The following is a 14,246-nucleotide window of genomic DNA, read 5'->3' on the forward strand; positions in this document are numbered from 1 at the left end:
TAAGCACAGGGAAAGGGGCAGATATTTGTGTGATTCTTTACATCTCAGGGTTAGAAGAAAATGAAGTCAGCTAGCAGGTTTAGATAATCTCAGTCTGATAACAGTAGGAGATCGGATGATGGGATTGGTGATTTTGGTTAACAGAAGTAGTCTCCTGTCGGACAGTGAAGATATGACAAAATAATAATTTATAAATTATCAAGGGTCCATGAGGGAGGGGGGACTGGGGAAGGAGGGGAAACATGAAGAGCTGATACCAAAGACTCAAGTAGAAAGCAGGTGTTTTGAGAATGATGATGACAACAATGTACAAACGTGCTTGACATAATGTATGCATGTATGTATGTATGTACATATGTATGTATGTATGTACTGTGATAAGAGCTGTACAAGCCCGCAATAAAGTGATTTTAAAAAAAAGAAAAGAAAAGCCTGATGGATGCATTTGGCGACAGAACAGTCCAGCGTGCCAGTGAATGTAACACTCAAATGGCTGATCAGACTCCAGGCTGGGAGAGGAAGAAAAGTGAAACCAGGAGGAGTCTGACAGATTAGAGAAATTCGAAGAGTTTATGAGACTAGGACTCATAATGAGGCCAAGATTTAATGAGAATGCAAGGACCAGGAGAGCTGGTAAGACGGGAGATTAGAATCCGAGAATGGAATTTCCGAGTTCAAGTGTTTGCAGTACTTGTTTCCTCATAGTGACCCCTGAGAAACTCATTTTATGTGACTGATGATGATGGGGGTGCATGGAGGATGAGCCGTGGGGCTAGGGGGGTGGGGAAAGAAACGTGATTCAGTAACTCTTCAATGAAGAAAAAAGTCACGGTCATTGAAGTAAACGTTTAAATATATTTGTTTAATGTGTAGATAAAAATCATTTATAAATCTAGTCACTGTTTCAGTTTCAGTTGTGGCGTGTGTGTGAGATTTGCATATCTACGTCAATAGGACCTACACAAGCAACCCTTACAGAACAAATTCTTGTACACTGTTCTAAATCCATGTAATTGATTTATTTCCAGAATGAACCACAAAAAATAATTTTTGTTTAAAGAATGTGGCAAATTTAGACACAAAGCTGTTACTGCAATGAAACTAAAGTTTTTGTTTATGTAACAAATTCAGACATTCATGATTGATGAATACATGGTTCATAATTATTTGATTAAAAAACCTGATTTTTATATAATTTCACATCAGAAGATCCTAAAAATATAAGAGCCAAAGTAAAAACAGTTCATTAAAATTATTCACATTAAATGTAATTTCTGATATCGGTTTTGATCATGTCACATATTATTACTTGTGAAGGTTTGGTCCAAACGCCTCTTCACAAAAGAGTCTTCAAGAATCTTTACCCTCCAACACCAATGTAACCAGTTCCTCAAATCCAGTTACATGATGATGTGTTCATCCACAAGAGAGGAGCATGCTAACTTTACAAGCGCAGAGCACTACATATAATATTTTAAAATGTGCAGGTAACCATGTCTCAACTCTGACATAATTTGGGGGGGGGGAGTTTGTTACTTATTCCAAAGTTATAACTGCTTGGATAAGATAGACTGTGTAACTGTATTTGATATGTTTTTCTTTGTATGTGTTATATGCCACAAATAAAAGGGGGGAAAGTAAAAAATGAATAAAACAGAGAGAGAGAGAGAGAGAGAGAGAGAGAGAGAGAGAGAGAGAGAGAGAAAGGCATACCCTTCAGATTCCTGACCCATCAGAAATAAGCACTGGGGTGAGTGGTTATAAGAACAGGAAAAGTAAAATTGAAACTGGTTTATTTTGTGACACACAGCTAGTTTCAAACAAACAAAAAGTATAATTTTTCAACAAAGTTACTTTCTATAGGGTATTTTCCTGTTACTGACAAAACTATCTTCAAGGATTGTCAAATTGCACACGTGACCAAAGGTGGTGTGGTGGTTAAGTCTGTGTGCCAACTCGCCGAGTACATGGTTCCCACTTGCCGCTGTTGTCGTCGAGGTGCCACTGACTCCAACCCTGAGCGACCCTCTGCACAACAGAAGCAAGCCCTGCGCGGTCCCCCACCAGCCTCACCGCTGTTCTTTAGTGTGAGCTCACTGGTGCAGCCCCCGTGTCAAGCTGTCGCATTCAGGGCTGCGTCTTTTGCAAACATGATGCACTTCCCGAGGGACTGGTCTCTCGTGATAGTATGTCCACAGTCTGTAAGACAAAGTCTCCCCCTCCTTGCTCTAAGGAGCACTCTGGCTGTACGTCTTCCAAGAAAGAGTGTTTGTCCTTTAAGCAGACCAAGTTACTTTCAATATCCGTCTTCTCCAGCACTACAATTCAAACTTAACCCAGGCAGCATCCCTTGTTCTGTTCAAACAACTGCCTCGTGATCCATGCACAGCTCTGCAGGAGCACAGCGGAATTCTCAGCAATTTCCACTCCTTACGGCTGCCGTAGTTTGATAACATCTATGTGGCTGAATGCCTTTGCACAGTCAACAATGCACAAAGAAACATCTTCCTGCCATCCTCTGCTACGAGCCAAGAGCCATCTGACATCAGCAATGATGTCCCTTGGTCCACATCCTCCACTGAATGTGGCCTGACCCTTTCGTCCATGTACTACTGCCTCAATGGTTGCTGGAGGAGCTGCAGCAACATCTTCCTGGCCTGCGATTTATCAGTGACATTGTTCTATAACCTGAGCATTCTACGGGGTCACCTTGCTTTGGAATGGATATAAACGTAGACCTCTTCTTGTCATACTCCTGTAGTCCTTGGCCAAGTATTTGTCTTCCAAATTCCCTGGTGAGGGCTTTCAGTGCTTCATTAGCTTGTTGTCATGAACGGTCGAGGGACCCAGGTCTCAAACAACAAAAGCGGGGTGGTGGTGAGAATCACATCACCGTGAATGAGGGGAGTGCGTGATGGGGACCCAATGCCCATCTGTAGACAGCTGGACATCCCTTGCAGAGGGGAAGTGGGGAGGAGATGAGTCACTCAGGGTTCAGTGCAGCAACAATGAAACTCAAAACCTTCCTCTAGTTCTTGAACGCTTCCTCCCCTCCCAATTATCATGATCCCAATTCTACCTTGCAGACCCGGTTAGACCAGAGGATGCACAGCGGTGCAGTAGGGATCTGGAAACACAGGGAATCTAGGACGGAAGAATCCTTTAGGACCAGCGGTGAGAGTGGCAACACCGGGAGAGAAGAGGTATAGAAAGGGGGAACCGATCTCGGGGATCTACATGTAACCTCCTCTCTGGGGAATGGGCAACAGGAAAGTGGGTGAGGGGAGATGCCGGGCAGTGTAAAATAGGATAGAGTAATAATTTATAAGTTATTAAGGGTTCATGAGGGAAGGGGTTGTGGGGAGGGGGGAGGAGGAGGGAAAAATGGAAAATGAGCTGATTCCAGGAACCCAAATGGAAGGCGAATTTTGAGAATGATGAGGGCAACGGATGTATAAGGGTGCTTTACTCAATTGATGTATGTATGGATTGTGATAAGAGTTGTATGAGCCCCAATAAAATGATTTATTTAAAAAAGAATAGCTGTCCTTTTGTGATTTACGTACTTCATGAAGCATAATGGTCTCCAGGTCTTTGCACGTCATGTGGTGATTCATGCTTTTGTGGCTGGTGTGAGGGATGCAGAGTATTCCACTGTGTGTAGGTTCCATGGTTTCTTTACTCACTCTTCCACGGCTGGGCATCTGGGCTGCTTCCAGTTTCTTGCCATTGCGAACTGTGCTGCTATGAACATGGGAGAGCGCACATCTACTCCTACTGTGTCTCTCATTTCTTTAGGGTATTTGCCTAAAAGTGGTATTGCTGGATCTTATGGGATTCCAATTCCCAGTTGCTTTAAGTATCACCGTATTTTTTTCCCATATTCTCTCCAGCTTTTGTTGTTTTTTTTGAATTGGGCTAGCATCGTAGGTGTAAAGTGGTATCTCATCGTGGGTTTAATTTACATCTCCCTGTTGGCTAGGGATCATGGGCATTTTTTTTCATGTGTTTGTTAGCCATTTGTACTTCATTTTTGGTGACATATATTTTCTTTAAATAACATAAGGCAAAGGAAAGTTAGGAATATAAGCCTGATTTTCAGAAATACATCTAAGTTAGGAGCTATCACATTCCAACAAATATGAGAGGCTCAGGGTATGCCAAGTAAACCCCCAAAACAAACTCATTGTCCATGAAGACTCATAGTGACTTTATACCAAGTAGAAGGTGCTTCATAGATAATTAGTTTTCATCAAACACAGATGTCAAAGAACAAATCTATTTTTAAAATAGGTATTAGTTAAAAAACTTAAAACACAATTAAAAATCGCCAAACTTGTTTTGCCGGTTGATATTCTCAGAAATCAAAGCTGTGTCTGTCTAGCCAGCATTTATATTTAGTCTGGGCAAATTAATCTCTCTTTTGATCTTAGTTTTGCCATACACTAAAAGTTGTTTTATAGGGCTCTAACATTAATTTAGGTTCATAAATTGTGAAATCATTTTACACTAGCAAACAGCTTATTTTTAAACTGCCCAGAAAACAAAGGAGCTATAAAGAGTTACAGTGAACACTGCGATTCTTTATGTGCCTCCTTTGTTGAAGCCATTCACCTGCTGTGAGAGCTGTTCTCCTTGGTTCTTTTGATGTCCCAGGTCTCTTAAGATGAGCGAGTTCTGTTTTTCTAACTGGAGCACTCTTCTTGCCAAGTGGACGCTAGGGCAAGGACAGGAGCACATTAGTGATCACAGACGTCAAATGCTCTCTAACATATTCAAAATGTGTTTCTGTGCTTGCAGACTGACTGACCATTTCCTAATGGTGTTAAAATAATAACAGAAAAAACATAGCCAAGTGTCACTTTCAGATATCAATAGTGGAAGGCTAATACCCCTCAGAATTTTCCAAGGAGCAACATTAAAATCTCCATGATGACACCACAGTGACGGTTCTAGCTTGTACGAAAACAGAGTTACATTAGAGTTGCTTCAAAAGACCACAGACAGCCATTTGTAGCCCCCCCACTTTTATAAGAATTCTCAATTACAAGCAAATTAGACAATTAGCTGAAATATTATGAAGAGTAATAAATTTGCTGTTTGAAATGTATCAGGGTTTTTACGAACTCCGACAAGTCAATACAAATAGATGTAACAAAAATTGAATAGATTTTCTATTGAAAGTAGAGATGGAAAAGACTTATGGAACCCAGTGAAAGTCGACAATAAAGGCAAAGACCCATATGGAAGGAAATCACTCCCTTTGATGAGCTGTATGCCATACCTTATTGTAGTGAATGTAGTCTTTAGTATTTAAAATCGCACTGTGAAAGGGCCCAATTAAATATTAAAATTGATTGAAGGGGGAAAAATGAAAAAATCAGTTATAAAATAATTAAAACCAAAAATCAAACCAGAAAAAAACAACAACCCTACTAGTAATGTAGACAAGGGTAGGGATCACCTGGCCTGAGGGTTGCAGAAGGCCTGAGAACTCATCCACCCTGGTAACATCACACACCTCACCAAAGAGAAGCGGTTTCAGCCATTGCATTAGGGGTGTGTGAATTAAATGCTTGATCAAAATATCCAGTGAATGGTGTGATAAATATCCAAAGGACCCCTTGACAAAGAACAGATTCCCTGTCCGACGAGGGCTGAAACCCACCAGACACAGTGGGCGAAATAGGAGGCCGTTCACTTCTGCAGAGACTTCCCGTCTTGGAAATGTTATAGGGTTGCTATGGAAACCACTGGAAGAGTGGGCTTGCTTTAATAACGTTTAGAAGAAATGTTGCTCCAAATACTTTTTCTGTAATTTCTAAGAAGTTAAGAGTTGCACATTACATTTTAATGTTTTTATTTCTACATGAATTAATCTACGAATATAATCCATGAATAGAAGGGATATGTGTTCTACAATGACAAGAGGAAATCTTTAAACAAAATAAAATTATAGGCCAGACACAATTCTGGGTTGTTTTTGTATTTCCTACCATAACACAAAGGATTATATATAAAACCTTAGAAATAACATACACAAGTATTTTTAAGAACTCATTATCTCAGATGAAAAAGAAGTTTTGGGGAAAATTCATATAATGAGTTGAATAGCTTGTTTAGAGACATTCAAAGTGAAGCCAATAGGCATAAAAGTTTGCTTTAGTAATCACTTGAAGTTAGAGATGGAAAAGACACAGTATTCTTGTATTTTTCACAGCTAGTCTTAAAAAAAAATAACATCATGGTATAAAACAATCTTTGTTAATATCTAATTTAATGACCATAATGTTCTACATAGGCCTACCCATTTAATAAATGAATGGTTTTTAGTATAAAGTTATACAATTATCACCTTTTGGAACATTTTAATTACCCCCCAAAAAGGAGTGATTTCCTATCTTCTCCCTTCCTGCCTCCCACCCCAGCCCAAGGGAACTAACTTTAAAGGAATTTACAGCTTGTGGCTATATTTTTTAATCCTAACAAAAATACACCAAGGTCTAAAAATCTAATGCTGAAATATCAAAAGCTCCACAAATATGACACATACTAGTGCTAATTTTATTATTTTTATATCTAAAATGTGTTGATGTCGGCAAACACCATTATATATCAGGTGTTTTAAAATTAAGTTACTTTTATTGATATTCTCTTTTTCTCATGCTTCATCTATTTTAGGGACAATCTCTTCATCTTTCTATCTCCCGCAGCACTAGGTCTTCCGTACAAGGTCCATTCTCTAAAGCGGCATATTGACGATCTTGACTTACTTGTATATTACGTGTATGGATAGGAAGGCTTAAATTAACATTGTGAAAAATCTCAATGTTACTCCAAGTGACCTAGATATATAACACAAGCCCAAACCAAATTCCAACAGAATTGTTGAAAACCTCGTGAACTTTATAGTGAAAGGAAAGACTCTGAATTAGCAAAGCACTACTAAACAAGAACAAGGTAGGACGCCTTGAATTTCCTGATACGAAGACCTACTACACAGCCAAGTAGTCAAGCAGCCTGACACTAGCACATCAGGCGCAATGACCAATGGAACAGAACGGAGCACCCAGAAGTAAATCTATCCACTTACAAGATTCCAAAAATGCATTAAGTGGGGGAAGAGAGAGTCTTTTTATCAACTGAGCCTGGCAAAACTCAAAATTCATTTGGAGAATTGAAACAGGACCTATATCTCAAACAATATACTATAACAAACTTAAGATGGATCTAAGACCTATATGTAAAACCTAGGATTATCAAGATCATCAATGAAAAAACAGGGACAAACTTAAGAGCTCTAATACATGGCATAAATACACTATCAAACATAACTGAAAACACACAAAAAACAGAAGACAAACTAGCTTGCTGGGACTTTCTAAAAATTAGACACGTGCGCATCTAAAGATTTTGCCAAAGAAATTAAAAGTGAACCTACACACTAGGGAAAAGGTTGCTTATTATATTTTGGAGAAGGGACAAATCTCAAAGATGTATACATACATATATCAATATTAAACATCAATATTTCAACAAGAAAATGAAAAACAAAAACAACAACCAAAAAACCCCCAAAAACCTAAGGCTGAAGGGATGAACAGATACTTCATCAAAGAGGACATACAGGTGACCAACAAACATCTGAAAAATACTCGAGATCATTAGCCATTCTCAACTCACTGCCATCGAGTCAATTGCGGTCATGGTTAAGCCTTTAAAATAGAATAGATTTGCCCCTGTGGGTTTCTGCAGAGGCTAAGTGGTTCTAACTGCTGACCTTGGAGTTAGCAGCTCAGCTCATCACACATTACACTACTATGGGTCTATTAGCCGTTAGAGAAATGCAAATCAAAACCCCAGGGGGACATCACTTCATGCCAGCACTCCCAGCAAATGCTGGTGAGGGTGTGGAGAAACTGGAGACCCACACACCCTGTGGGTGGGCCTGGAGAATGGTGCGGAGAGCACTACAGCACTTCCCCCAAAGTCGAAACTAGAAGTAGCGCACGACCCAGCAGTCCTCCCGTTGGTATTTATCCTCGAGAAAGAGGAGGCACACCTGAATAGACTGTGCACACCCATGCCATCAGATCACTATTAGTAGGAAAACGATGGAATCCGCCTAAATTCCCATCAGTGGAAGATTGGAAAATCAATCTATGGTACATATGCACAGGGGAATACTACACAATTTTTATAAATAATGAGGAATCTGTTAAACATCTTAAAACCTGCATGTAGTTGCAGGGTATATTATGCGGAGCGAAATTAGCCAATCACCAAAGGACTAATATTATCTGAGCCTACGAATGTGAAGTGTCAAGAAAAGATTTTCAAACTACAAGGAGCATTCTTTGATGGTCTCCAGTGTCGGGGGTGGGGTGGGGGGGGGGAGGGCAAATTTACCAGTCGCAGTGGGAATTAGGATGAAGGAGAAGGTAATGCTCAGTAAGAAGGAGGCAGACAGAAACATTACGGAAACAGAGGAAGAGTGCAGGCGTTAACAAGCAACAGAGGTAAATATATTGTTGCATACACAATGCTGCAGTAACAGCGACCGATGAGTAGACGCACGGATAGTCTGTGGAATAGCAAGGGCATGAAAAGAAGAGCAGGCACTATATCCACTAGCATATATCTAAGTTTGACAGAGGACATTTATACAAAGGCTGTTCAGCGTGGCTACAAATATAAGCAAGAATGTAATAAAACATACGGGGGCAAAACTGTGAAAACTCGGTTGCAGTTGTTGCTGGGTGTGGTCATTGTGAAGCTCTGTGCAGCAGCGCCCACGGCTGCACCATCCTTTCCGTGGATTTGCTAGGCTTCAGCCCATTGTCGCAGCTACTGCGTCACTCATCTTGTCAGGGGGCTTCCTTGCTTTTGCTACCCTGCCACTTTACCGAGCAAGGCATCTTTTTCTAGGGACAGTTACATAAATATAATGGTACAAACATTGTGCGATGCCAATTGGTGTTGGTGTCTCCCAAGATTAGGGCCTCAAACCCAAGGTCACCCCAGCCCCAGCAATTCATTGCCTCAGGTGTTTGGTTATGATGTCTAAGAAGTTTTCATAACTTGGTTTCCTGTGTGCTCCACCACATTCATGGCTACATGTAAACGAAGGGAAATACACATAATCAGCCTGCATATCTATCCAGGTATTGACTTGTAGATCACCACTACCACGCTGTTGTGGTTAAATGCCATCGAATCAGTTCTGAGACTCACAGTGACCCTATGCATAATAGAACGAAATACGTCTGGACCTGCGCCCTTCTCTCAGTCGTTGGACAGTGCATGAGCCCACTGTTGCAGCCACTGTGTCACTTCCTCTTTGGTGCGGGTCTGCTCCTTCACGGTCCTTCCACTTTGCCAAGCAGGATGTCCGTTCCTCCAGAAACTGGTCTCTTCCGACAAACATGCCCAAAGTATGTAAGATTAAGTTTGACATCCTTGCCTCTAAGAAGCACTCTGACTGTACTTCTTCCAAGACAGATTTGTTTGTTCTTCTGTCAGTCCATGGTACTTTCAATATTGTCCTCCTGCACCATAATTCAAATGCACTGATTCTCCCTCAGTCTCTTCTTTATTCAATGTCTAACTTTCACATGTGAGTGAAAAACTGTGATGTCTGAAAACACTGTGGCTTGTATCAAGCACACCTTAGTTCATAAAGTAACATTCTTACTTCTCAACACTTTCATTAGAGCTTGGGCAGCAGATTTTCCCAATGTGATGGGCCATTTGCTCTCTTGACTGCTGCTTCCATGAGCACTGATTGTCGATCATGTAAGCCAAAATCCTTGACCACTTCAATCGTTCTCTCTTTATCATGAAGTTACCTACTCGTCCAGTTGTGAGAGTTTGGGTTTTTTTTCATTGAGTTGTAACCCATACTTGAAGGCTGCAACCCTTGATCTTCTTCAGTAAGTGCTTAAAGTCCTCCCCACTTTCAGCAAGCAAGGCTGTGCCATCTGCATTTCTCTAATTATTAAGCCTTCCTGCACCCTGATGCCGTGTTCTCCTTCGTATTGTCCAGTTCTTGAACTGTTTGTTCGTCATACAGCCTGAGTAAGAATGGTGAGAACATCCAGCCCCGACACCGGCCTTTTCTGATTGAAAGTCACTCACTATGACCTTGCTGTTAGCACCACTGCCTCTTGATCATGTACAGCTTCTGCATGAGCACAAGGAAGTGTTCCAGAACTGCCAGTTTCCTCAAAGGCGTTCACAGTTGGTTACGATCTGCACAATTGAGTGCGTTGGTGTAGTCAAACATCTTTCTGGTATTCTTTGCTTTCAGCTAAGATCCATCTGATGTCAGCAACGATAGGCCTTGTTTCACATCCTCTTCTGAATTCATGACTGTAGAAAAATGTACATAACAGTATTTTCCTCCGTTGCCTCTAACTCTTATAAGCCTCCCAATGTCTTGCCCTGCTTCCATTATTTCTTCTTCTTCGTTTTTAATCATTTTATTAGGGGCTCATACAACTCTTACCATAATCCATACATAAATCAATAGTGTAAAGCATATTTGTACATTCATTGCTCTCATAATTCTCTAAACATTTGTTTTCCATTTAAGCCTGTGGCATCAGCTCCTCATTTTTCGTCCTTCTTCCTCTCTCCCCACTGCCTCATGAACCCTTGATAATTTATAAATTATTATTTTGTCATATCTTACACTGTGCGATGTTTCCCTTCACCCACTTTTTGTTGTCCATCCCCCAGGGAGGAGGTTATATGTAGATCCCTGTAATCAATTCCCTCTTTCCACTTCACTCTTCTCCCTCAACCCTTGCAACTCTCACCACTGGTCCTGAAGGGATCATCCATCCTGGTTTCCCTGTGTTTCCAGTTCCTATCTGTACCAGTGTACATCCTCTGGTCTAGCCAGATTTGTAAGGTAGAAGTGGGATCATGATAGTGGGGTGAAGAGGAAGCATTTAGGAACTAGAAGAAAGTTTCATTGTTGCTACACTGCACCATGACTGGCCCGTCTCCTCCCTACTACCCTTCCATAAGGGGATGTCCAGTTGCCTACAGATGGGCTTTGGGTCTCCACTACACACTTCCCTTTATTCCCAATGATATGATTTTTTTTTCTTTGATGCCTGAAACCTGATCCCTTTGACACCTCGTGATCACACAGGCTGGTGTTCTTCTTCCATGTGGGCTTTGTTGATTCTCAGCTAGATGGCTGCTTGTTTACCTTCAAGCCTTTAAGACCCCAAATATTGTATTTTTTGTTAGCTGGGTACAATCAGCATTCTTGACCACATTTGCTTATGCACCAATTTGTCTTTAGCGATCCTATCGGAGAGGTGAGCACACAATATGATTTTTGTTCCTTGATACCTGATTCCTTCAACACCTCGTGATCACACAGGCTGGTGTGCTTCTTCTATATGTGTTTTGTTGTTTCTCAGCTAGATGGCTGCTTGTTTACCTTCAAGCCTTTAAGACCCCAGATGCTTTACCTTTTGATAGCTGGGCACCATCAGCTTTCTTCACCAAATTTGCTTATTCACCCATTTGTCTTCAGCGATTGTGTTGGGAAGGTGAGCATCATGAAATGCCAGTTTCATAGATCAAAGTATTCTTGCATTGAGGGAGTACTTGAGTGGAGGCTCAATGTCCATCTGCTACCTTAATACTAAACCTATTAATATATGCACATAGATCTACTTCCCCCATCCTCATATATAAATATATTTATACACGTACATGCCTGTATTTAGACTTCTATAAATGCCCTTTGCCTCCTAGCTCTTTCCTCTATTTCCTTTCACTTGCCTCTTGTCCCACTATCATGCTCAGCCTTCATTTGGGTTTCAGTAATTCCTCTCAGTTACATTACCCTTGATCAAGCCCTACCAGGCCTCCTACACTCTCCTCACCAACTATTTGGATCACTGTTGTTCCCTTGTGCCTGGATTTGTTAACACCACTTCCTTTTCCCCCAACTCCCCTCTCCCACGTCCCCCCATAACTGTCTGTCCGTTGTTTTCTCCTCCAGATTGTTCATTCAGCCTATCTTATTTAGACAGACCTATGGAGATAATAACACGTACAAACACAAGGCAGAGCAAAACCAAGCAACAAAACAAAATAACAATAACAAACCAATGACGACAACAACAAAAACACAACAACACAACAGCAACAAAAAAGAAGGGCTTATAGTTAGTTCAAGGGCTGTTTGTTGGCCTTTCAGAATGTTTTCCGGTCGAGTCTGATGGGGTGCCTAGCCCTGCCCCAAAGTAGAATTTTTTGGTATTCCCTGTGGACTTTGTTGCTCTGTTTCCCTTGCTATTCTGTTGCATGCCCTTAGTGTTTTGCCTCAGTGTGGTGGGGTCAGATCAGGCGGAATCCCCACACTGTGTCTCCAGTGTTGTCCCTTGTACGGCTAAGAGTCAGTGAGGGATGTTGTGTGCCTCATAGTGGGGCCAGCCATATGGGCTTCTCGGTGGATTGGCTGCTGAGCAGGAATATTGTCCTCAATGCTTGGTGGGCCAGGATGCACTCCACTCTCTCTTCCTCCTGCTTCATTTGCTCTCGTGTCCTCTGATCAGACATGTCCCTGTCCCTGAGCTGCAGCTTCAGTTCTGTCCTCTGATATAAATTCTTCTGGTGGGTCGGAGAGGTGTCCACATAGTTGGGATTGGGGTTCCATCATTTCTTGCCAACCTCTCTCTTAATGTGTTTTTTCAAGTTAACACTTGTATATCCTCTAGCCCAGTGGTTCTCAACTTTCCTTATGCCGCGACCCTTTAATAAAATTCCTCATGTTGTGGTGACCCCCCCAACCATAAAATGATTTTCGTTGCTATTTCATAACTGTAATTTTGTGACTGTTATGAATAATAATGTAGATATCTGACAGGCAGGATGTATTTTCATTGTTACAAATTGAACATAATTAAAGCATAGTGATCAATCACAAAAACGTATGTAATTATACATTGTGAAATATTTATTCCTAATTACAAATAAATGAAATTTTGCCTTGAAGCATGGTGTAGCATGGTTAAGTGTTAATATAATAACAGTAAACTACATTGCTACATTTTGCGACCGTATACGTAAAAAGCAAACATCAGTGAGAAGACTGAGATATGTTTTCCAGTGGTCTTAGGCGACCATTGTGAAAAGGTCTTTCGACCCCCAAAGGGGTCACAACTCACAGGTTGAGAACCACTGCTCTAGCCCATGTCCAACTGTTTGGGGACGGGTCAGCCTGCTTTCCCACAGTCAGTGCACCACCTTACAGCCCATGACCACCACATGAGGCATTCAGACTCTGCACACCCTCACAAGCATTCAACTTTGCTAATGATGCTGGAGTTAGGTGACAGCTCATTGTTTTGGCTTGCATCTTTTGATGGCTACTGATCATAATATTCTGAAGAGGTTTATTCATTATCTTTGAGGTGAGCCGATACTATAATCATTTTTCCCAAGTTTAAAATCTTCTGTTCTATCTTGAAATATACTTGACTTTCTCTCTATTTGACACTCCAGTAACTTATACTATTTGCTCTATTTATTTTGTAATTGTGTTGATAGCAAATTTATATCTCTGGTTCCCTACTCTCAGTCTTTTGATTTGATGTATTTTAAAATTGTTGTTTAGTTCAACAAACTGAAAATAATATTAATATTTTAGCCTGTATTTCTAATGTGTTCTATCCATTATATAAGTTCACTAATGAGGGAACAATTTGAAAAAAAAGTTCACTAATGAATGAACCTTTGACTTTTAAAAGTTAATTACTGTATCAATTGATTTTGATCAGAATTTCAACACACATTTCTGCAATAAGGAATTAAACATAAGGGGAAAAACTTAAAAAGATAATATATGACTAATTTAAAAATTAAGTCTTAAATCACCTGAATTATTATCAACTATAATCCAAAACTTCTAACCAGTTCATTCATTAGACCTATTGCTGAGAATTTGCATTTCCACCATACATATCCTGAATAGAGAATCTACACCACCTTTTCACAAGATATACAAAAACCACCTGCCATGAGTCAATTCAAAACCCTGTTTAATCTATTATCTTAATAAATTCTAGGGAATTCATTATTATAGTAGAGCCACAAGAGATTATCTATTTATTGTATGTATTACCTGCACATATATATTGTTATTATTTAAATTTTACTTTTTTCAGAATGAAAAATTTTTCTCCATAAATGTAAAATAAAAGTGGGATACTTTTGTG

The 14,246-nt window shown here is 40.4% G+C and overlaps 1 protein-coding gene across 1 annotated transcript in view; it reads right to left on the bottom strand.

Annotated features, from left to right (window-relative positions):
- The window catches only part of PIBF1 (progesterone immunomodulatory binding factor 1), a 271,604-nt gene that overhangs the window by 82,340 nt on the left and 175,018 nt on the right, over positions 1-14,246 (bottom strand). Inside the window, exon 14 of the mRNA XM_075562981.1 lies at positions 4,615-4,717. Coding sequence (XP_075419096.1) covers positions 4,615-4,717 — 103 coding nt within the window. The remainder of the gene's footprint in view (positions 1-4,614; positions 4,718-14,246) is intronic.

The sequence above is a fragment of the Tenrec ecaudatus genome, chromosome 11 (genome assembly GCF_050624435.1).
Source record: "Tenrec ecaudatus isolate mTenEca1 chromosome 11, mTenEca1.hap1, whole genome shotgun sequence".
Classification (NCBI taxonomy): Eukaryota; Metazoa; Chordata; class Mammalia; order Afrosoricida; family Tenrecidae; genus Tenrec; species Tenrec ecaudatus.